The sequence below is a fragment of the Pieris napi genome, chromosome Z, assembly GCF_905475465.1.
Source record: "Pieris napi chromosome Z, ilPieNapi1.2, whole genome shotgun sequence".
Classification (NCBI taxonomy): domain Eukaryota; kingdom Metazoa; phylum Arthropoda; class Insecta; order Lepidoptera; family Pieridae; genus Pieris; species Pieris napi.
This window is the reverse complement of record NC_062259.1, coordinates 2,335,325-2,358,240: the sequence shown is the minus strand read 5'-3', so window position 1 is coordinate 2,358,240 and position 22,916 is coordinate 2,335,325. Positions and strand designations below refer to the sequence as shown.

The window sequence follows — 22,916 nt, the reverse complement described above, 5'->3', positions numbered from 1 at the left end:
AATAAACAATAAAATGGTTTACATGTTTAATTATTAAATTAAATCACTTTCTCAAAAATAAATCTTATAATCGATTCATCAAAATTGTACTAACGCTCTACTACTACCAATGCTGTATTATTACCAATGTTCCATTACTACCTTTGGTGTATTATTACCAATACTGTATTATTGACTATTTTGTATTATTTCCAGTGCTGTATTATTAAAACACTGTATTATTAAAAAGCTGAATTATTAAAGCGCTGTATAATTAAAACTTTGTATAATTATAACACTGTATTATTAAAGGGCTTTATAATTAAAGCGCTGTATAATTAAAATGCTGTAATTAAAATTTTGTATAATTAAAACATTGTATAATTAAAACGCTGTATTTTTCAGGTGGCAGCACAGTCAACGGTGTAAATGGACACGATACAAATATGGAGAAACACGAATGCTTTGTGTTCATTTCGACGAAATTAGCTTCGGAGATCACTCTAACTATTGGACAGGCGTTTGATCTAGCTTATAGGTAAGTTTTTATTGTTCCTATCGCCAGAGCTTCCGTCCTGCCCTTCAGGCGATTGACCACCTCGCGGCGACCCAAGCCGAGGTCCGAATCTCGTATGCACGACCTTGAGATAGTCCAGGTCCCGAATCAGACGCTACGCTCGCCAAAACAGCTTATGCTCAGCTGTCTTAGCTTTTCAGGCCTTCAGCAAGATTTCATTACGAAAAATAGCCACTAGGGCCTCCGAGCCAGTCAGTGGTTAGACCAGGATCTTCTCTTTAACTTGTAATAGAACCTTCACCTAAATATCGAAGTATTTCCTCTTATTCACATATACATTTCGATATTGGAGTCAGTCAGTGGTCAGACTGGTGATGCCAACTTGTAAGATTTCCCCCAAAATTTTTGAAGGAATCAAGATGACACGGGGGTTTCTTTTCCCTTTTTTAATTTAAAATTACCTCTCAAACCGACTGTAAAACAGTCTAAAGAGGGGGTTTTTGAAGTTGGTACGGGAAACATTCTGTTGGAGTTGGCATGACTGAGTCAGACTAGTTGAGGATCTTCTCTTTAGGTTGGAGAAACTGTTCACTTTCCTCCACACGCTTTAATGAAAAGTGAGATGCATTTTTACATTAGTCCAGACGTAAATAACTTTATAATTTTCAGGCGCTTCTTGAATGACAACGGGAAGTATATAGAATTGCAGAAGTTGACGCTCCAAAACAAAAAGCTGGAATTGCAGATTACAGCATATAAGAACCGATTACAGGTAATATATTCAACTAATTGATCCCTAGGTGTAGAGGTGTGGGGTATCTCTGCATCTTCTACCGCATTTATCATGGAGAGTGTTCAGAGTCCAAATTAATACCAGCAGCTGTGTTTCATCATCGGACGTCCAAGTTTCAACCAAGTGTTTTTGAGCCACTTTGCATCACCACTATGTGGAACCAGCTGCCCACAGACACTTTTTGCATCACCACTATGTGGAACCAGCTGCCCACAGACACTTTTTGCATCACCACTATGTGGAACCAGCTGCCCACAGACACTTTTTGCATCACCACTATGTGGAACCAGCTGCCCACAGACACTTTTTGCATCACCACTATGTGGAACCAGCTGCCCACAGACACTTTTTGCATCACCACTATGTGGAACCAGCTGCCCACAGACACTTTTTGCATCACCACTATGTGGAACCAACCAGAAGTAATTCCGAACCAATTCTTAGTAGTACTTCAGCGAGTGTAGCAATTCTTAAAAGGCCGGCAACGCACTCGCAAGCCATTAGCATTGTCCATGGGTGGTATCACTTAACATCAGATGAGCCTCATGCCCGTTTGCCCCCTGATACATTAAAAAAAACATAATAATGCCCCTTTTTGGCTAAAGAACTACTGTGCGAATGATATATTATTTGGACTGGAATAACACAAATTATTTAATCTGTTTTTTTTTTTTATTTACACTTCGTTGCAAATAAAAGAAACACAATACATAAAAATTATAAGGGATGCAACGGGCGGCCTTATCGCTAATAAGCGATCTCTTCCAGGCAACTCTAGTTAAGAGAAAAAAAAAAAAAAAAGAAACATGATGGGTGCGAGGAGTGCAGAATCCTTAATCTAAAATAATACAAAAAAAAATTAATAACAAACTAAAAACTTAAAAGCTAATCTTACAAATACATGAACAGCGTATAGTGATGTAAAAGGAAACATAAGAATTATACAAGTCACGATTGATCAGGATAGGATAGGATTGATTTTTTCAGGCCTCGATCTTTTTGTTTGTCCTTTTAATAGGCTGTTGATTGATTGCAGGAGCTGTCAAAAATAACATACAAGGACGACTTGTCCGCGTACCTCACTCGCAACAAAATCTCGGACATAGTCGAATTCAAAACGCCCCTGGAGTTGGAGAAGCAGATCTCGTCTCTGAGTATTGCGAATGGTTTTGGGTGTAATGGGAAGGTGACTGAGTTTGGTGAGTTTTGTTTGCAAAGCAGTGTTGTGTTGGCCTAGTGGTTTCAGCATGCGACCTTGAGATCGTAAAACCGCGTGCACCAATGTTCTTTCTAACGCATTTAACATTCGCTCGTACGAAGGAAAAGATCGTGAGGAAACCGGCTTGCCTTAGACCCAAGACACAGAAGGCTGATCACCTACTTGCCCATTAGATTGACAATCATGAAATAGATTAAGAAATCTGAGGCCCAAACCTAAAAGGTTGTAGCCACTTATTTTATATATTATTTCGGTAGTTTATGTTTATTTAAATTGACGAGTATTTTTTTAAATAAATCGTTAGGCGTAGGTATGTAATAAATGTTAGGTCTCTATAGTATATGTATTAGCAAGCTGCACTAAATAACTAAATATATAAGAGGGGGAGACCCTACGGATAGGTAGTGAATATATAAATTATTACGGGATGTTTGCACTAAGAGATCTAAGGTAACAGACGGAGCCCTGGTAGGGTCTGAGGTTGAAGTGGTGGGATTACGCTTAATTGACTTTTTCTAATGTACCAATGTTATATGTGCGCAGGCGCAGATGCTCTGTCAAACAACTCGACAGACACCAACAATTCGAATGACAACAATTTGTTGTTGTCGACTCCGCCACCAGTTCACAACAATAAGACTGGGTGAGTTTTTGAATTTGTTATGTCACTTATGACGATATTTTTTTCTTAATTTTTTTTTTTTGCAAAATTTTTACTATTTTTTATTAATTTTATCGAGTTCTTTTCTAAATTTTCAATGTTTTTCTAGATTTTATCGATTTCTTTTCAAGTATTACGTCACGCAATCCCCGCCCCGCATCGTAACGTTTTACAAAAGGACCCCCCCCCCCCCCAAATTCGTTACTTAATACTTGACCGCATCGAGCGTTTTTATATTTTTTAATTTTTTCTCTAAATATATTATCAGTATGCTCCTGGGTGACTTGTCTCCAAGCAAGACTCCATCGGTAGGAACCAAACTGGAAGGTCTCCTCATGAACTCGGACTCTGATAGTGGTATGTTATTATTATTAATTAAATTGTTAATTATTTTCTTACTATAGGTATTACTTTTGTTAGTATTATATTTGTATGGCCCGTTTTAGGATCAAAGCCCCTCCATATTTTTCATCTATCTCCCTCTATTAAGTGATCTGTCCATCTCTTCTTTCGTTTTCCTACACATCTCTTCCAGTCCATTCCATTTTGTTGTTTCAGTGGTATGCTATATTTTTTAATATAAGTATTTTTAACAGAATTTGATCCTCGTGCCTTCGAATCCGAGCCTGTGTCGCGCTTCAACTCGACCATAGAGAGTCCAACACCAATTCGTGAGTATTTCTGTGCTATTTGTGAACTAACGCTCGGCTCTCAGAAAGAAGAGCTAGCATAAAGTAGTCTTTTGTCTCTTTCTGTCGCAATGTGTTTACGCTGTGTTGAAAAGAGAACTTTTGGAAATAGGCTATTTTGACGAATTAATTTATAACTCAAACTGGCTTAACAAATTCCAATAAATATTCATAATTATGATACATGTTTTCTAGGCAATATGGCGTCGCACTGTGACGTACCATGAATGCACAGATTACTATCAGTAACATTTTTTTATATCAAATTGTCTATTGTCCAACTGTCCTTGCACGGCAGGGTCATGTCGTGACACGTTCCTATTAAGTTCACGGTTCGCGATATATAAAAACACCATATTTTAATGATTATTTACAAGTTTTACACCATCACATTTTTCATATTAGGGGCCATCCATAAAGTACGTCACACGAATTTTAGGACTTTTGAACCCCTCCCCCCGTCCTTGTCACAGGTTGTCACATTTTTATAACCCCCCCCCCCCCCTCCTGATGTGACGTCACACATTTTTTAAATTTATGTATGTATTTAAAAATAATCGAGAGAAAACTGCTATTTTCATTCTTTACTTATTTATTAAATAATAATCTAATAAAATCAACATAAAGTCCAACATTTCACGAGCACTCGCCGACGACTTAAACCTATTTAAATCCTTACCATTCAAAATTCTCGTGAATTTGAGTGTCTCACTTGCATTACAACGCCGCTCTAGAAGTTAAATGACGTTGCATAAGATTATTGCATAGCGAGAATGCTAAATTATTAATAAATATAGATCAATTTCGTAAATTTTTAATTAACATCCAAACTTTGCGTTTTAGTATTTAAAATTTTAACATGTGACGTCACAAAAGTATTGACCACCCCATGCCCCTTGTCACACGAAGTCACACTTCGGTGATACCCTCCCTCCCCATTAACGTGTGACGTACTTTATGGATGGCCCCTTAAACTTAAATTTTTCATACTAAATTTAACTAATAAAGTTTACAATAATTGCATTAAGATTGAACTGAATTAACGAATTTAATTCAATTTTCAGTCGCCCCACCGCCAAAAACTCCGAAACGCCAAAACCAAAACGGGAATGACCCGTTCGGCTCGACGCCGTTCACGGTCCCGGCTCAGTCGTTCGCTCCCAGGCCGAATTATGACATTGACTTGAACCTTCAAACGTCAGTGTTCACGTCCACCAATCTGACAGGCTACGACCCGTTTGACACGCAGAAGGCTGGCATTTTCGGTTATGGCAACAACTTTAATGGATTCGCCAATTTGAGCGAGAAGCGGGAATTGGATAGAGGATTTGACGGGTTTCTGGACAAGACCATTACGGAAATGAAGGTATGTATAAAAGAATAATGTTAAAAGAAGAATCGGTTCCTCTCAGACTTTTTTGTTATGATTATGATACAGTTGTTCTTTGATATTAGAATAGGAAGCTTTGAAAATTCATTTCAAATAAATTCTTGTGTAGGCGAGAGTTAAGTGTTTATTCACGTAAAACTTGTTATTCCTTTAGGACCATGGTTCGGCTCCCCTTCACGGGTAAGCGCCTCCTCCAGCTTTTTCCTTATATCTCTATCCATGGCATTCTTTCTCCATTTGCTTCCTGTTAACGTTTCTATATCTGCTCTCCATCTTGGTCCTTTCCTATAGTTTTCTTTAAAGTCCATCTAATAATATCTTTCTTGCTATATGCCCAGCTCATTGCCACTGCTGTTTTAGAACACGCAGTTTATTCGGATTGTAACTGATTAATAACTTGTGAGGAGTGTGAGAGAGACATTAATATGTTTACCAAGTTGTTGTCCTTTTTCTTCCTTAGCGCTTCAAGCGGTTCGTCACAGATTTAGACGCCATCTTGGCTAAAAAACGTTTTGCCGGGCATTTTAAATTATGAGTTATTTGAATTTTTAATAACCCAAAACAATTTATTGTATAGTTACTAAGAAATATTATGAATGGTTTATTAATAGCCCATTGTCATTGTCAACATTGTATTAGACATTGACAATTGTCTAAAGTCAACTGTCATTTACAGGACGGCTTCAGCAGAGGGATCAGCTTTGGAAACGACGATTTTTCAATAGACAACCTCGATCCTCTGAAGAAAAATTAACTACGAATGATACAAATTAGTTATATTTAAGACAATATATAATATTTGAAAGCCTATGTATTATAAGATGTGACTCGGGGGTTAATACTAACCTTTATGGTTTTGCTAAAATAATTAAATATAGTCGAAAAAGCAGGGCATTGAACGGAGACAAAGTTTATTAAACATTTATATCTTTTTTCGAAAAGACGGTCTTTTACACTCTTACTTGGCTTGGGAAAATGGTCACGTGATAAAGCTAATGTTATCTCCATAAAAATTGGTCACGCCTGTCGAATATCTTTGTCTTGGCCCCAATTAGGAAGTCTCAAGGCTAACTCTCAATTATAAAAAATATTTGCGTATAAAATCGTGTAATTAAAAAGGTTTTTTTCATAATATTTTAGGCACTTTGAAGATATTTTTTTATAAGAGCTGATAGCACATCGCCATCTCGTCTTGATTTTGAGATGTCTTGATTCATACCGAATGCAATTTCGAGTGACATATTAAAATACAATGTTGCCATGTTTGGTTACAAATTCTCCGTGATAATAGATTAAATTGTCTTTGATTTGTTCTTTATTTATGCACTATTCAGTGCCTGAGACCACAGTTTGTGTATCCGATCTTATGAAGTATTATCTGTAGAACTGTGGTCTTATAGTTTTAAGAATGTATTTTCATAGGTTAATTATGTTTAGGGACCAAAAATAGTTTATGGCGTCGGTTGTACACTTTTTTTCATAATGTTTGCTTAATTACAAATTTGATGAACAATTTTTGACCAATAATATCGTATAAATTGTGGTACGCAATGCAGTAGCGTCGCAATCCGCCATTTTGATCATTTGTCGCCAAACTTTATGACAATTGTCAATCCTGACGTTAAGAAATTTTAGAAATACGTTAGTATTAGCTTATAGATAAATTATATATGTATATACCCTAACAAAGCAATTTAAAATTATTCCGTTATGCCTGAGGTGCATTGTGTAATTTATAATTGGAGTTTATGTCCAGAAATGTATTTTGAACTTGTATGATTTGGTAATTTAAATTAAGCAATAATTATGAGAATTAGCTAGTGTACAGAGTGGACTTTTTAATAATATTTTAACTTTTGACTATAGATTATACAAATCTTTTAACTTTGGTATTAGAAACTCCACTCAACCTAAAAAGATTAATTAAAGTTCGTCGTATTCTGTGATAATTCTTTCGCAATTTAAGGTCTAAAATTGTTTTTGAATTTTTATTTTGTTCCAGAATGTTTTATGGTTCACTTTCCTTTATGAAATCAAATATATATTGTATTTTTATATATGCTATGACTACTATTTCATATCGAAAATATATGTAGTATGATTGTTTAACATTATGTAAAATTAACTTAAAATTGAAATATAAGTGACATTTCCTTACCATAAACATCAATAGATTTTGGAAAAAACATTTTCATTATGATTTTACAAATATAGTCTATAGTAACGTCAAAACCGTCAACGTCAGTATCTATTCAGTTGAATAGATTGAATAGATAGTTATCTATTTACTCTGTGGGTTAAATTACACTTTTCATTAAAATACATTTTTAATTTCGCCCTTTCAAGTAAGCCTTTAGAATATTCGGAAAGAGGACGGTCGTGGTATTTAATGTGCTCGTTGTTGACAACACTTACGTCATAGTTTGAGATATATTGAAAAAAAATTAAAGTATAATTGTGAATAAATAAATGAAGAGCAAATAAGATTATGTTAGTTCACATTACTGCCATTGAGGTCCTCTTTCTGCACAGACTATAGCAGCGTATAAGGAAGCTACTGTCAATTGTCACCTTGACTATTAAATAAAGCGGAAAATGTCTTTTATAGACTGGAAATTCTTTTTAAAAGTTAAAACGTCATAGAATAAAGTGGGTCACAGTGTTAAGTTCAGACAAGGACATGAGCCTAACATTCTGGAAAATACAATAATATTAAAAAATATTAAGATTTGACAAATTAAAGAAATGTAAATAAAAATCATTTATGTCTATCCAGACACCATGACTAAGAGCAAGATTACGTATCCAGTGAATTATGAATTTCTCAAGTTTTTGAGCAAATAATTTTTTTTATATACAATATGCTTAACTCATATATATAAATATAAAAAAAAACTGGCTTACTGAGTGTAATTAGTTATTATACCATGATGTCTACAAACTAATTTTGGATTTTTTTAGTTATCAAAAACACATTAAGTTATTCATATTATATATTAAAAAACTTTTTAAGCGACGACGTTTTAGTATCAAGAAATGTATTTTGACATATGGAAGAAACATTTAACTAAATCTTGCTCAAATAGTTGTGGTGTTAATTTATTTGTATATTAGTGTCTACTGTTGTACGCTTTAGTGAAATATATTAGTTTTGTAATGTCAAAACATACATTGTATATTATGATAACATATTATGTTTATATTTGTTGTTTTATTTAAAAACCCTTTAGAACCAGCTGACATTCCCCTCATTTCCTTACCGGGGCGTTCATAAGTAACCTTTTCAAGTTTAAAGAGTAGATATATAATGCCACTGATATGTGCAAACAGAAGGACTACTATAGTATGTTGGTTGGGTTGTAAGCGTAACATAAAACCGATATCAATAAAGTAAGTCCTAAAAACCCCTTAAGACATAGTTTTTCCCCGTAAATTTAGGAGTAAAACGCCAAAGTTGGCATCACTGAACTATTAGCCTCTTGAAAGTTAGTATAGGTCTACCAGGATCTGATGGCAAAAAGGGAAAAAAGAAATTGACGCTAGCAATACTGGGGAAATTGGAGTAAAACGTTTTGATACTTTTTTTTCCTTATAGCGGCTGATTCTGTGTGATACATGCAAAATATATAAAAATTAATCCAATGATAATTTTTGAAAATGTGGGGTTTGAAATTTAGATGAAAACTCCAATTACTCGGTTCATGAAATTATTAATTAATTAAGAACTTGAAAATGGTTCCAAATACTGCACATCCATAAAAAAAGTCGCAGTATTTATAATAAACCTTTCCTCCTGCATCTCAATTAACCGATCTTGTTCTATGAACTGATTTTCAATTTTTATTACATGTTCACAAGATGTCGCTTACACAAATTATTATCTTAAAGCTATGACATTGATATTTAAATTCGTATTAAAAAAACAATTAATTCACTTCTAACTTTATAGATGTCACTATAATTAAGAAATTAGGAGATTAAGAGTTTATAAAATCCTTAAATGATACATTAAAATGGTTGTATTGGTGTTGTGAATTTAGACGAGTCTATCTAATAATACTTTGATTTGACGTCGGCTAAAATAAAGACAACAATGACATAAAAATTTCTATCGTCAATTCGTCATTCCGTTTGTTTTTGTAAACGTCATACTACTGAAAAATATGCAACAGATTTTCCGCGACTTTCTCTCCGGTAAACATTTAATTTGAAACGAACATTCCATAGTATGATCTGAATTGGCGATTTTATTTATTCCTAAGCAGTATTTAGTGTAATTGTGCAGTATTATTCAAATATGGTGGACCTTAGTGGTGGGCACGACGGCCCCTTGGAACATGCATTTTCCAACACAGTTTTCATCATTCCTGGAATCGTTGTTGTGGGGTTATCAGGTAATTTATGATTGATTTTTTATTTTAAATAAGAATAACATAAAAGATCTACCATTTATATTGTTTTTCAACCAAAACTATACTTGAAAATCGCCTGTTGCACGACAATTTTTTTTGAAGAAAATATTATTTTTATTGTCGCCTAAATTTACAATCACACCCATATGTGTAATAAAGAAATAGTAGTATTACTTATAATAGCCTAGTGATAAAATTTCGTTTCATTGTGTTTATTTGTAGTCTACTAAAACTGAACTATAATTGTATCAAATCAATATGATACTTATAATGTTTTCATTATTAACATACTGTTTTGGAAGAGGTATAAGTATAGAAAACATGTAACTGAATTTACTTTGTAATGTTTATACTTTGTTTTAAATGTTTTGTTGTTGTTTATTTATTGAGGAGTACCTACTTAATGTTGAAGAGAAGTTGATGGAATGATTGCGATAGTGCAAGTTTAGATATACATACATTTGTCAATATGAAGTGAAAGTGGAAGGCATATGTATGTGATTAAAAACAAATCGCAAGCAAGCAAAAAATTCTGTGCAGTTAAAACTCATTTAATAAAAGTACAGTTGCCCCGCCATGTTAAAGCATTACATAGCCTTTCTTCTAGTCATAATATGGGTGAGATTCAGAATGTTCTAAAAAGGCACAAGTTATGAAAGCGGAGTATGTAAGTACCATAGCATGTAGAAGTGTTCCCTGCCTAAATGTAAGCAACATGTGACTTTAATAAATGTATTGGCAATAAATGTTTTGTGAAGGATTGAAATTAATAAGAAAAGCCTATTGTATGATATTGGAACAGAAACATACTTATGTTAAACAAACCTTTTCTCATCTCTTTAAAGGAGATCTAACATAAGATACTAAGATATTTGATAGCTTAAAAACCCCCGTTACCCAGTGTCTTCTCTCAGTAAGCTTTATTTGGTAAAATCAGTTGCCAAGATGTACTCTTTTTTATTTATTAACACGCACCCAAAATATATGCAATTATTTTTAATTCAAGAGCTTCAAGGTAGCTAGGTATTCTACTTGCTTGTACATCTTATAAAGTTTTAATTGACTATACAGATATTTACAAAAATATTTGTAGTGGTACAATATGTGGTTATTACCAGTGCCATTCAACATGTGTGAATATAAATAATTTTAAAACATCTTACCATAAATACCAAGACAATTAGAATGCTAATTTTGTTACCAATATAGATATGGCAATAGACAATAGTTTGACAAGATTTAAAAAAAACAATATTGACTATACCTAACCCAAAGTTCGTTATTTTTTCTGTTAAATGTTTACACATTCATTATTTCTTGGCGTAAAGGTCTGATACCTTTAGGCCAAGAAATAATGGGCCATAAACTCCAAAAAAAAACAAATTCATTATAACAATAACCCGCCAAAATACTTTTCTAGGCAAGATGGCGTCGCACCAGTCCCTGTGACGCTTACAAACGTAAAGAAATATTTTGCGTGAAGTCGCCTGCGTCTTAATCGTTCTTAAATTACACATAATTTGAATTTCAATAAAAATCTCGTCTCCGAAGATTAAACAAAATTAGGATTAGACAGGCGAAAACATTATTTAACATGAAGGTTCTTCATTGTTAATTCGACTTATCCGTGACCGTTTTGAGTTGTGTCATGTGTGTGACGGATGAAAATTAATATTTTTCGTTATAGTTTCTTTAATATATATAAAGTACTATACTTTATAACGTTTTTGAAAGCCGCGTAAAATACAGATGATATAACACTTTATTTTTCATACTCTAAATTGCAAAACAAATTCAAAAGGACAGGAAAATTTTACAATTCAGTAATATTAATATTCTAAAGTTTAGCTAAAGAACTACTGAATTCATTTGTTTTGTTTTAAAACAAATAATGCCTGAACGAAACAGATGAAAATGGCACAACACATTTAAACCAACTGTTTAAATAAGATTAAACTGACAAAACTTATGTTCATTACAAATAATACCAATTGATAATTTAAACATTCATTATTACCATTGGTTTGATGGAATAACTCATCACTGAGGTCGTAGGTTCGACCGACGATGAAGGAAACAACGTAATACCGACATTAGACCCAATCAGGAAAATGCTGATCACCTACTTGCCCATTCTATAGAAATCTGAGGTTCTTAAAATGATTGTCTATAAATAAATTGTCGTATAACACAAATCGTCTTTGTAAAATCAAGCGTTGAGTTTTAAATATAAATTTAAATGTGTTTCCTTTGAGTTAAGTGAATCCAAGGCCAGAACATTATCACAATGATTCATGAGTAAAATGTATTTTACATATAGTTTTAAAGTACTAGCGTTTATATGTAGCTGTTGTAGCCAAGTAGCTTAATTGGAGGTTCAAGCAACAGCCTAGCCTCGTTACTAAATCTTGAATGATATCAGCCAATTTAATAGACGGCTAGGCAATTATGAAATAACTTGAAAAGTTTCATTACTTTTCTTGTATGTTTATTTCAATTTAAATCCACTTTCTGCCTGGCGTAACTCTAAAAAACTGTCAATATGGCGTCGCTCATAATTTCCAAAGAACAGTCTGATGTTAAATCTTTTTTATTTCTGTCACATAGTCACTCTATCGTACGAATGGTCTCAGGATTAGCCGGCCAGTTTATTAAACGTTGTAAACTCTACGGCTGAATAACTTTCAGGACGCTAGTTAAACGGCGCTGTTTAGTAAAGAGGCTAGGCTGTTGACTGAACGGCTAATTAAGCTTGTTGGCTGCGACATATATGACATTGTGGAATATGCTTAAAAGGAGTAGCTTGCAGCTGAGATTGACATATTGGTTGTCAAATATATCGTGCGTTCAGAAATTTGTGTTAACTATAGAAAATATAATATGAAACTATTTAAATATTTGATTCTTTTATAGAGATTAACAAATCATTTTGTGTTTCTACTTTCTGTTCTTCCCTTACAAAACGCCAATTTCAAATGTTAAGACCGAAGATTACAATGTAATATATTAAGTTCAGATAAACACGACATTTATTGACCTTTACGAAGTTCGCCGGGTCATCTATTTTATATACATATATATTTATATCTCATCTTCACATAGTTAATACATATATATAAACTATGTGAAGATGAGATCATCGTGCAGATATTGTTGATACTCCTTATATTATAAAAAAGGGCGCCAACGGGCAGGAGGCTCATCTGATGTTAAATGATACCATGAACGCTTTCAACGCTATATGGCTCGCAAGTGCGTTGCCGACCTTTTCAAAATCGGTACGCTTTTTGAAGGTTCCTAAGTCAAAAGACTCAATGACAGAGAGTACCTTTTAAGAATTGGTACGCTATTATGAACCCTAAGTTGAATTGGTTCTCAAATACTTCAGTGGGCAGCTGGTTACACAAAGAGGTGGTGCCCAAAAACTGCCTTAAAAATCTGATCCCATGGAGATGATACGGAATTTATTATTCTGCCTCGACATCTGATGAATCTCAGCTGCAGGTATTAGACCGAACAACTCCTCTGAACTCTCTCCATGGTAAATGCGGTAGAAGATGCAGAGCTGCCCCACATCTCAACGCCAAAGGATTAAGCCGCTCGGGAGTTTAAAACTATTTTAGTCTATTTTTTGACATCCCGTAATTTTTTATAGGTATATAAAAACCCGATTTCCGTGTTAACAAGAAACCAGCTTTTTTTAATTTGACAAAAACATATGTTATGCAAAAACCTATTTGATATCTATTTTTTTTCATCAGTTTAAATAACAGCGCGAGCGCCGTTATCTACAATTAGTGATGTTTTTAAATGTTATCCGATTTTGTTACTGTCCAATCCGTTTGGTCGTATGTACTCGATCCGATTTTCAATATAGAAACCAATATATCGTTATTAAATTAAAATTCATTTATGTATGATAGACAAGGCAACCATGGTGAAATCGGGTTGGGCAGGCCTTGTACCAGCACCAAAATCAGGAGGTAGAGAAGGGACAGGTCAAAAGTTTCCATATTCGACGAGCAGGGTGAATTTTATGAAAGCCTTACAGATGTACTCTTAACACATAATTAAAAATAAATCAATGGCGCTACAACCTTTTTTAGGTCTCTCATTTCTGTTTCATCATCATTTGGTAATCAGTAGGCAAGTAGGTGATCAGCCTGATACACGCCATCGGCTTGTGTCTAAGGCACGATTCCTCACGATGTTTTCCTTCGTACGAGCGAGTGTTAAGTACGTTAGAAAGTCCATTGGTGCACAGCTACGACCTCAGGGATGAGAGTCGCATGCTGAAGCCACTAGGCCAACACTGCTTATATATTCACTACTTAACACATAAGTAGTGAATAGTGGTAGTGGCAACAGACGGAGCAGAGTTTCAAGCTGGTGAGATTATCTTAAAGCTAACGCTCACGATAAGCGCTTGCGCTAGTCGCGGGAATAAGCCCATTCCGGCCGCAAAGCTACGTTCGCCGAGCTGAGCTTTCGAGATTCCTTTAAAAAAAAACTTAACCAATGGGGCCCTCGGCCAGTCAGCGATTAGACTGGTCGACGATCCCTTTAGGTTGGAGGAACAGGTCTCCTTACTTTCACAACTTGATATTTAATCATTATTTTTTGTGTGTGAAGTTTTTAGGTATTCTTGTTGATTATGATCACCTGTTAGGACAAGATTGTAAATAATTTAATTTTTTTTAGCTAAATATCTACATTAAGGACACACTACAAACGAATTCATAAAGATTCGATTCGATTCAACATTCCGATCGTAAAACAGTTTATCACTATCTAACCTTCATTGTGATACGCGGACGGCGCACGCGCACACGTAATGGCGGGTTCCGAGGACTTAGAGAGAATAAGCGAGTTGCTCGACTCTGAGGAGCCACCGTCCAAACAGGAGTTGCTGGAAATGCTTGAAAATGCCAATATTTCTGATGATATGAAGGAGAGTTTGAGGAGTATGCTCACGGGGGATATACCACAGGTGTTCGGGGCATATAGCACTATTCTCGGTTTTGTTTTCGTCTTCCTTATATTCTCCATTATATGTGAGTAACTGCTAATTTATTTATAATCTTAATATATATAAATTACGTGTCACGTTGTTTGTCCGCGATGGACTCCTATAATACTGAACCGATTTTAATCAAATTTGTACACCGTGTGCGGTTTGATCGAACTTTAAAGATAGGATAGCTTACATCTCAATTTATGCAAGCAATATTATTTTATCGCAAATTATTTGTTAATTATTTGATAAAGTCACAATTCTAACAGATGGCGCGTGTTGAAAGTACCAACGTTTCACATAAGCTACATTTTAATGGCATTACCACCAAAAAAGCATGGTGGTCCTCATGACTGGTGTTCTCCTACCGTTTCCCTTGAATAGTTTACTACTATGTAATATTTACAAAAATCTTAGCCACAGCAACGCTTGGCCGGTCTGCTAGTATAGTATAATTACTAACTATACTATACTAGCAATTTGTGGAGCAAACTGTCTTGATAGTTGCGTACCTTTATTTAAGAAGCTCAAAATTTTATCTCTTCCATGTATTTATATTTTAGAGATATCCTTATTCGTGCACAGAAACATACATATTTTTAAGTCGAATGTAGAAGTTGAAGTAAGAAGTAGACATGGGATGAAATTGGCTGTGCCAAAAATCAATCTGGAACTGTTTCGGAAAAACAGCTTTTGTATGGCAATTAAAGTCTACAATAAATTACCAAAAGAATTAAAAGATCTTCCGTCTAGATTCTTTAAAAAGCGACTTAGTGAATTACTTTTAGAAAAAATGTACTATTCAATAAATGATTATTTGCATGAAACACCGTAATTGATATAAAGCTAATGATGTAATGTATATAATATAATAGACAAGATAGTATAAGAATTGACATTGAATAATAATGTGAAATACTTTAAGACAAATTTGCGCGCCATCGTGTGTGGCAGAATATGCGAACGATTTATGATTGTATCACCTTAACATTTTGTACCATATTCTTGCAAAAAATAAATTATTATTATTATAACACATTGTAATAATAATAATTAAAAATTATATATATATATAGAAAATTTAAACAAATTTTAAAAGTTTGGTCCCTAGGCTAGAACCCTGTGGTAGACCTTTAAAGATAGCATTTCCTCGCTGTATTGCGATTGTTCGCTGAGGAAAGCACCAGTTCTAAGGTCACTGGTAGTACCAGGCGCCAACTTAGATCTTTATTAGTACCCACTTGAACCCCACGGCCCAAGTCTACTCCAAAGGGAACAAAGTTGGTGGAAAGACTATAACATTAATACACAATTAAATAAATAAATTACTAAAAAAATACACTTAGCTATTAATTGTGACCTTAAAAATCAATTTTCTCCCACGTTAAATCTTATGAATTTATGTGTCTGTCTCTTTTTCGTTACATCTTCATTTGTCAATCTAATAGGCAAGTAGGTAATCAGTATCGTGTGCCTGACACACGTCGATTTTTGGATGTAAGATGTAATCATAGTGAGGTAACCGGCTTATTACCTCACGATGATTTACACTTAGAAAGTCCATTGGTACACAGCCGGGAATTGAACCTGCGACCTCAGGGATGAGAGTCGCACGCTGAAGCCACTAGGCTAATACTGCATTGTTTTTTTTAAATATTTTTTTTTGTAAAATGAATATTGTTTGTGTGATGATATTAAAAATCCAGTTGACTTGTTCATTTTCATGGAAAATAAAGGTTTTTTAAATAGGTTACTAGTGAAACTTAAAAATTTTAGTTATGCCTATATGATGTGGTCTACTTTAATAAATAAATAACGCGTGGTGATATTGGCTGGCATATTATATAGATATACAAGTAGAATGCTGCGTGTAGATAGGGGCAAGTGGAATGCTGCGTGAAATAGAAACACCACACGTTAGCTTTCCGTCTGTGGGAGAAGACCACAAATTAGAAGCGTAAGAAAGCCTGTCCTATCTGCAGCGTGGGTGTATTATGAATGGTCTTCCTTCAGGAGATACCGAGTGGTGTTTGATGGGAATGAGTGATGATGAGTGAGTTCATTGAGAGAACATTTGTTTAGTCTGCTCGATAATGGCTACTACAGAATGTTCGTACTGTATTTACTAGAATTCACACAGCGATACTGTGAGTAGCGATATTGTGTTTCTTATGTATTTAATTTTATTTCGGCATTATCGGTATTGGTTTAGTAAGGAAAGTGTATGTATTTATGTGAATAAATAAATTTAATATTGGTTCTGAAGATCCAGAGATTACCACAACACACAAACTCTACCTTCTTCCTATTATAGTGCCAACTCCTTGCGAAGGTTGGTGATCATCATGGCTAGTTTAATTTTAGATACCGCGCTTCTAAACAATGACTTGGTGCTTTGACCAAACCATTGTCTTAGGGTTTTCAACCAAGACGTGCGTCTGCGGCCAGCTCTCCTTCTACCTGCCACTTTGCCTTGTATGATTAGTTGAAGGAGCTCGTATTTTTTGGAGTTACGTAAAACGTGTCCGAAATACTAAGTTTTCTTTTACTAACCGACATAACAACTTCTTTATTCTTCTGCATTCTGTCCAGCACAGATGTATTTCAAAACTCCACCTATGTTAGATAGATAAAGTCCAGTCAAACATTATCGCCACGTATTTTCGATAACTGAATTATCTAGGCATAATATTTGATAATATAAATGAAAAATCTTAACACTTAAACAGCGATTTTAATGGAACTGAAGAATCTCGAATTTTTGGTTCATCTACAGCATTAGGATGAAGTCGTTGACGCTGTGTGCATCTCTTCTTCAGCCATTTTTGGCTGGCGAGTAAGTTAGAGTAAGGTAGAGTTAGATTGGAGGAAGAGCAAACATTCTTTACGTACACGCAAATGTGTTGTAAGACTTATGTGTGCAGATGGCTGATCACTTGACAATAAATAAATCTATGAAAGAGATGCAGAGTTGTAAGACCCAAGGTCATAACAATATGCCTTAGATACAAACAGACATGTGTCAGGCACAATGGCTGTTCATATACTTGACAATAAAGAGATCTATGAAACAGATGCAGAGTTGTAAGACTCTGGGGCCCATAACAGTCCATCCAAATATACTTGAATCAGGCACATTGGTTAATCATCTTGACAATAAACAAATCTTCGAAACAAATGATGAAATCTTGAGCACATTGGAGGGAGGTCACAAAAAGATAAAACTTAGCTACTTGCTTAATTGTAACTTTTAAATTATATATTTTAAAAGATAAAAAATTATCGATTTGTTATCTATTAATTTTTTATCTGTATCAATTCTATTATCTTTGATTCAGTAGTATTTATCGGTGCTCACATATAGCGTGTGGTATGTTTATTTTAAATATTATTTATCATTTTAGCAGCTAATTCTAAATTACATTTATCATTATTAGGATCTTTATTCCAAACCGTAACATTTAAACCACTCACAAGAGAGATTTGAAAAAATTGCGACATAAATGTTGGAAATTTATAAATAACTTTATTATAGTTAAAAATTGTTTTTGAGGAACGCCCAATTTCGCGGCAAAATGGCGGACCTCCAAAAATTCATATCGGACAAGCTTCAAGAGACAATACACAACGCGGACGTCATGGGGATGCTTCAAAAGCTGCTAGAATCGTTCCAAGGCGAAGAGTCTGAGGGTCTCAAGGCGCAATTGAAGGAGATTATGGAACAATACGACGAAATGGCTGATTCGGAGAAGGAAATGTTTTTGACATATATCAAAGAGCTGTTGGCGCGAAAGTTGGCTAAGCATTTCCAGAATAATCCACCGGATCTGTCAAAGGTTGAGGATGTTTTGGCGGGAGCCGTGCGTGATCAGATGATATTTGTCGCTGTTGTGGTGTTAATTGTCATCGGAGTTGTTGGTATGTCAATTGTATACATACGCGGTTTGATAGGTGAACGTTACGTTACATATTTCAATTAATTTTGTAAAAATACAAGGATTTATAATAACAATAGGCCATTTGACATAATAAGCCATTACAGATTTATAGAACCTATGCGATTAGCAGCGTTAGTCTAATATTTTTTATAGAATCTCGCTGTTGGCTACGGGCCTTGACGAGCGTAGCTCGGCCGGAATGAGCTTTTCGCAGGACTCAGCACGACGGCGTGTTTCAGGCAAAGGAGGCTGATCACCTACTTGCCTATTAGATTGCCAAATGATCATGAAATAGATACAGAAGTCTGAGGCTCAGACCTAAAAAGATTGTAGCGCCACTGATTTATTTTAATTAATTTTGTATTCCACTCCTTCATAATCGGGATAACATTAAGTCCATGTCATGTTTAACATTAGTACACGACCTAACGGAGATACTCCAAATTCGTCCAGTTGTCCTCGCCACCCTCTTCCTCCGCTATCCTCTGTATTCCTTCAGGTTTCTGTTGTTTCAGAGCGTTCTCTCTTTTTTCTTCCTACTGGGCCATTCCAAGTAAAAGGTCTTTTTGACCTGTCATCACAAACGCGGGCAATGTAACTGGCCCATTTCCACATTAACTTTGTTGTATGTGTCACCACGTCTCTTTGTAAGGCGTCTTTCGTATTCAGTCGCAAACTTCAGTGGTTTTAGTGGCGCCGCACAACTTCCTCCACTCTCCCCTGTCATCGGCAAGCCTCTCCGCCTGGGTGATGGTAAGACATGTAAGGGCCCTTACGTCCAGCGAGTAGGGGATCGGCCTCGAGGTCTGGTGCCCTCAACACTGCCAGTCACGTTTTATTAGACTTTCTGGTTCTCGGCGTGTTACATGTCCAAAAAAACTTAGGATGTGTTGGTAACAGAGTCGAAGATTTTTTTACCTCTAACTAGTACCTGTAACTATCTTAGTATGGACCTTAGCTGTCGAGGGAATCCTTTTTATCCGCCTCCAACACCACCTTCTCTAATGCTTCGTATTATACAGTTTTTATCTCTGTATTTAAATTTCAACCGAAGAATAGAACGCTGCATTATGGCAAACTCCAAAATTCTTTATTACCGCCTGAAAAGTCACGTGGAAATTCGATTATTTGATATATAAGTTTAATTTATCAGTTTATAATAACATTACCTGTTATTTTAACTGATAAACAGGTCAAGACGAGTTATCTAAAGCTGTTTATCTGCCGATTTTGTTGCATTTATTATTAAGTGTTGCTAGTGGTCGGTGAGTTATCAAATATAACCTTTATTGACGATTTAGATTTGCGTTTGAGCTTTTGAATATCTGTGTTAAGGGCAATTTTATTCAACCATGTAGGGCCACACCATAGCCTTTTTAAAATTCTAATGCACCTGTGTAACATACAAAAATGTATACATATGTTTTGGGAGGAAATCATTAGAAAATTCATATTCCAAATAATTTACATGATTGTTTGTATATTAATGTATTTTAATTTAGTGATATCCTCGCTGCACAAAGATGATATATTAGGTTCCGATTTGGTTAGCTTCAGTATTAAGTCTCCACGTTTTATATCCAGCCTTTAACTATCAAATTGCCCTCTTTTGAGGCCGTTTCTAAGTACAAATATGAACGAAATTGATTGATAACATCGCGCAAAAATCTCAAATGTCAAATCTTTTTCGAAAACAGTATTTCTATACACTGTATATTAATTACCACAGTTAACGAATGACTATGGACGGTTACGAGGCGATGACGGAAGCTGTCAAAAATGCTGACGTTTTGTCAATGTTGCAAGATGTAGTGACAATTGACGCACATGACGAACAATCGCAGGAGATCAAAGAGAAAATTCAGGATATTTTGAAACAGTATGAGGTTATGGGGGAAGAAGATAGAACATTGTTTGTGGATAGATTAAAAGAGGCTTTGACGGAGAAATTGTCTATGAAAATGCAGGAAAATGATTTCTCCTATTGGCCTATGTTTGTCGCTGTTTTCTTCGTGGCGTCTGTGATTGGTTTGTTGATATTTACGTAATTTTTTACTCCACCAGAACAATTTTATAACCAAAAATATCAGTACCATTTTATTTAATATGCAGTGGTACCTCGATATACGAGTGTCCTAACTTACGAGTGTTTCGAGATACGAGTGGCCGAGCGAGATACGTTGGGTTCGCAAATTTTGCTTTTTGTACATTTACAAAACATTATCACATCTATTGTTATAATCATGGGTCCGAAGATGTCTATTGAATTAAAACGTGAAATCATTTTCAAAAACACTTAACAATAACCACTGAGATGTTGTTTTGGGAGCTGGATTAATAACATTTCAATGGGGACAATTGCTTTGAGATACATGCAAGGTTAGGTAACGAATTATAGTCGTATGTCGAGGTAAAGATACAGTGTATCTTTGAAGTCTCGGTAGTGCTAACTTGAGCTTTTAATAATTCATTTAAACTACCTACTCTATACAACGACTATTTTCAACACTAGATATTTAATTCCCCTCGTCACTCTTTCAAAAACATATATTTAGAACACTATTAGGCATTTAATGTCACTAAATCAAGCCGATTTTATCACAGGCTTCAGTTACACACACGAATTCTGTGTATAGTTTTGTGTTTAGAGGATAGGCCATTTGAGAGTGTTTTGCAGTTGAGAGTAATCCGTATAAACATATGGCTTTAAAAAGCGTTATGGAGAAGAACTAATCGGAGTAATTAAAAATATTGGTTTTTATTTGTCAAGTCACGTGACACAAAACTCTTAAACTCTTCATGTTAATCATCGCCCGTCTATCCTGAACGAAATATAAATTTGTGTTTGTTTGTTTACGTGTTTACTGGTATGATACGTCACAGCGACGCCATCTTGCATAGAGAGCGTTATGACGGGTTCTTTAAATTTATATAAAGCAAATTAACAAAATTAAATAATATAGGTTCTATAGTCGCTTATAAATCTGAAATGGTTTTTATAATCTTGACAAATAGCCTATTAAAAATATTGAATAACATATTAAACTTCATTATTCCATCATCAAATTCGGGAGCGTTCAAGTATTACGTAGCGAATTTGGGGGGGGGGGGTCATCTTGTAAAAGGTTTCGATGCGGGGCGCTGATTGACTTACATTTTATTGCTCATATTATTTTCGACTTATACCACATAATAGTAATTTTTACGTATAAAAAGTCACTAGGTGGTCACGAAACGTTTTACTATACTTGGGTACAGAAACACGTTACGGCGCCACTCATTTTTAATCGCCAAGTTTTTTGTTTGACATTCGTGGAAGTCTGTTTCTTACGCTGTCGTAACCAGAGATATATGAGTTCTAGATAAATGTAGAGCTTGATAATGCCTACAAGTCAGCGACATATGTCTACCTATTATATATTATAAAGAACGTGCCCAGTTAGCTAGTATATTAATGTCCATAAATCCGTGGATATCTCAAAAACTACTCAATCGATTTTGCTTTAGTTCCTAATTTATGTTAGCTTTTGTAATCCTACAGCTAACTTATATTATATATAACAAAAAGCATATACTAAAAATATAGCCAAAGATGAAATACATATGTATATATAATATCCAAAAAAAGGTTCATTTACGAAAGGAAAATTTCAATAAAAATTATTAAATACTTTGTAATACCTAATTCAGCTGTGTTGTGTGATGGTGTGAAAGTGTGGGTTTATGGGTGTGCTCATGATGCAGGGTTAGCGCTATGGATATTCGTAACACTCTTTTAAAGCATATTCCGAGATAGATTTTTTGATTTGTTTTTTTTATTTTCAGTCTTCTTTGGATATAAACTCTACAAGTCGATAAAAGAGAAAGAGATGAAGAAAGAAGAGAAGAAGAAACAGAAGCAGTCGAAAAAGAAGAAATGAATGTTGTAAAGTGTTTGAGATAATAGATTTAAGTTTTATTAAATTGTTTCAGAGTCCATTATTAAAGTATATCATCTTAATGTCATTATTTAAATTAGATTTAGACTACGGTAACTCACGACTCAGTGTTGCACTTACTGTAAAAGAGTATCCTAAATACTATAGATTTAAAATATCTATTAAATAGCGGAATAATGTATTTAATATTTTTTTAATTCATCTAAATTGTCTCCTTGCTTTGTACAAATATATTTTGGTATTTAATTTTCGTTTTAATATAAATCTTTCTTTATATATCATTTCTATATTTTATCTCGAACACTAAAGGAAATGATGTTAATTTTTTAATTTATTTGTTGAAAAATAAAAATATTTTGTATTAAA

General features: G+C 34.5%; 2 protein-coding genes across 6 annotated transcripts in view; both read left to right on the top strand.

The window, feature by feature from the left end:
- The window catches only part of LOC125062310 (PTB domain-containing adapter protein ced-6), a 42,114-nt gene extending 34,265 nt beyond the window's left edge, over positions 1–7,849 (top strand). For all 3 annotated transcript variants that reach the window (XM_047668137.1, XM_047668136.1, XM_047668135.1), the window contains 8 exons: positions 385–517; positions 1,166–1,268; positions 2,326–2,488; positions 3,052–3,151; positions 3,438–3,526; positions 3,766–3,840; positions 4,923–5,224; positions 5,925–7,849. In XM_047668137.1, the coding sequence (XP_047524093.1) occupies positions 385–517; positions 1,166–1,268; positions 2,326–2,488; positions 3,052–3,151; positions 3,438–3,526; positions 3,766–3,840; positions 4,923–5,224; positions 5,925–6,002 (1,043 nt within the window). In that variant the 3' untranslated portion in view covers positions 6,003–7,849. The remainder of the gene's footprint in view (positions 1–384; positions 518–1,165; positions 1,269–2,325; positions 2,489–3,051; positions 3,152–3,437; positions 3,527–3,765; positions 3,841–4,922; positions 5,225–5,924) is intronic.
- Positions 7,850–14,448: 6,599 nt separating this feature from the next.
- On the top strand, positions 14,449–22,916 carry LOC125062407. Of its 3 annotated transcripts, none has more exons than XM_047668311.1 (3): positions 17,934–18,044; positions 18,228–18,592; positions 22,438–22,916. In XM_047668311.1, exons 2-3 carry the CDS (start codon positions 18,250–18,252, stop codon positions 22,530–22,532), a joined length of 438 nt encoding a protein of 145 aa, XP_047524267.1. In that variant the 5' UTR covers positions 17,934–18,044; positions 18,228–18,249; the 3' UTR covers positions 22,533–22,916. The 3 variants fall into 3 exon arrangements, with proteins under 3 accessions (XP_047524268.1, XP_047524267.1, XP_047524269.1); XM_047668313.1 differs by lacking the exons at positions 17,934–18,044; positions 18,228–18,592 and adding exons at positions 19,757–19,877; positions 20,342–20,640; XM_047668312.1 differs by lacking the exons at positions 17,934–18,044; positions 18,228–18,592 and adding an exon at positions 14,449–14,714.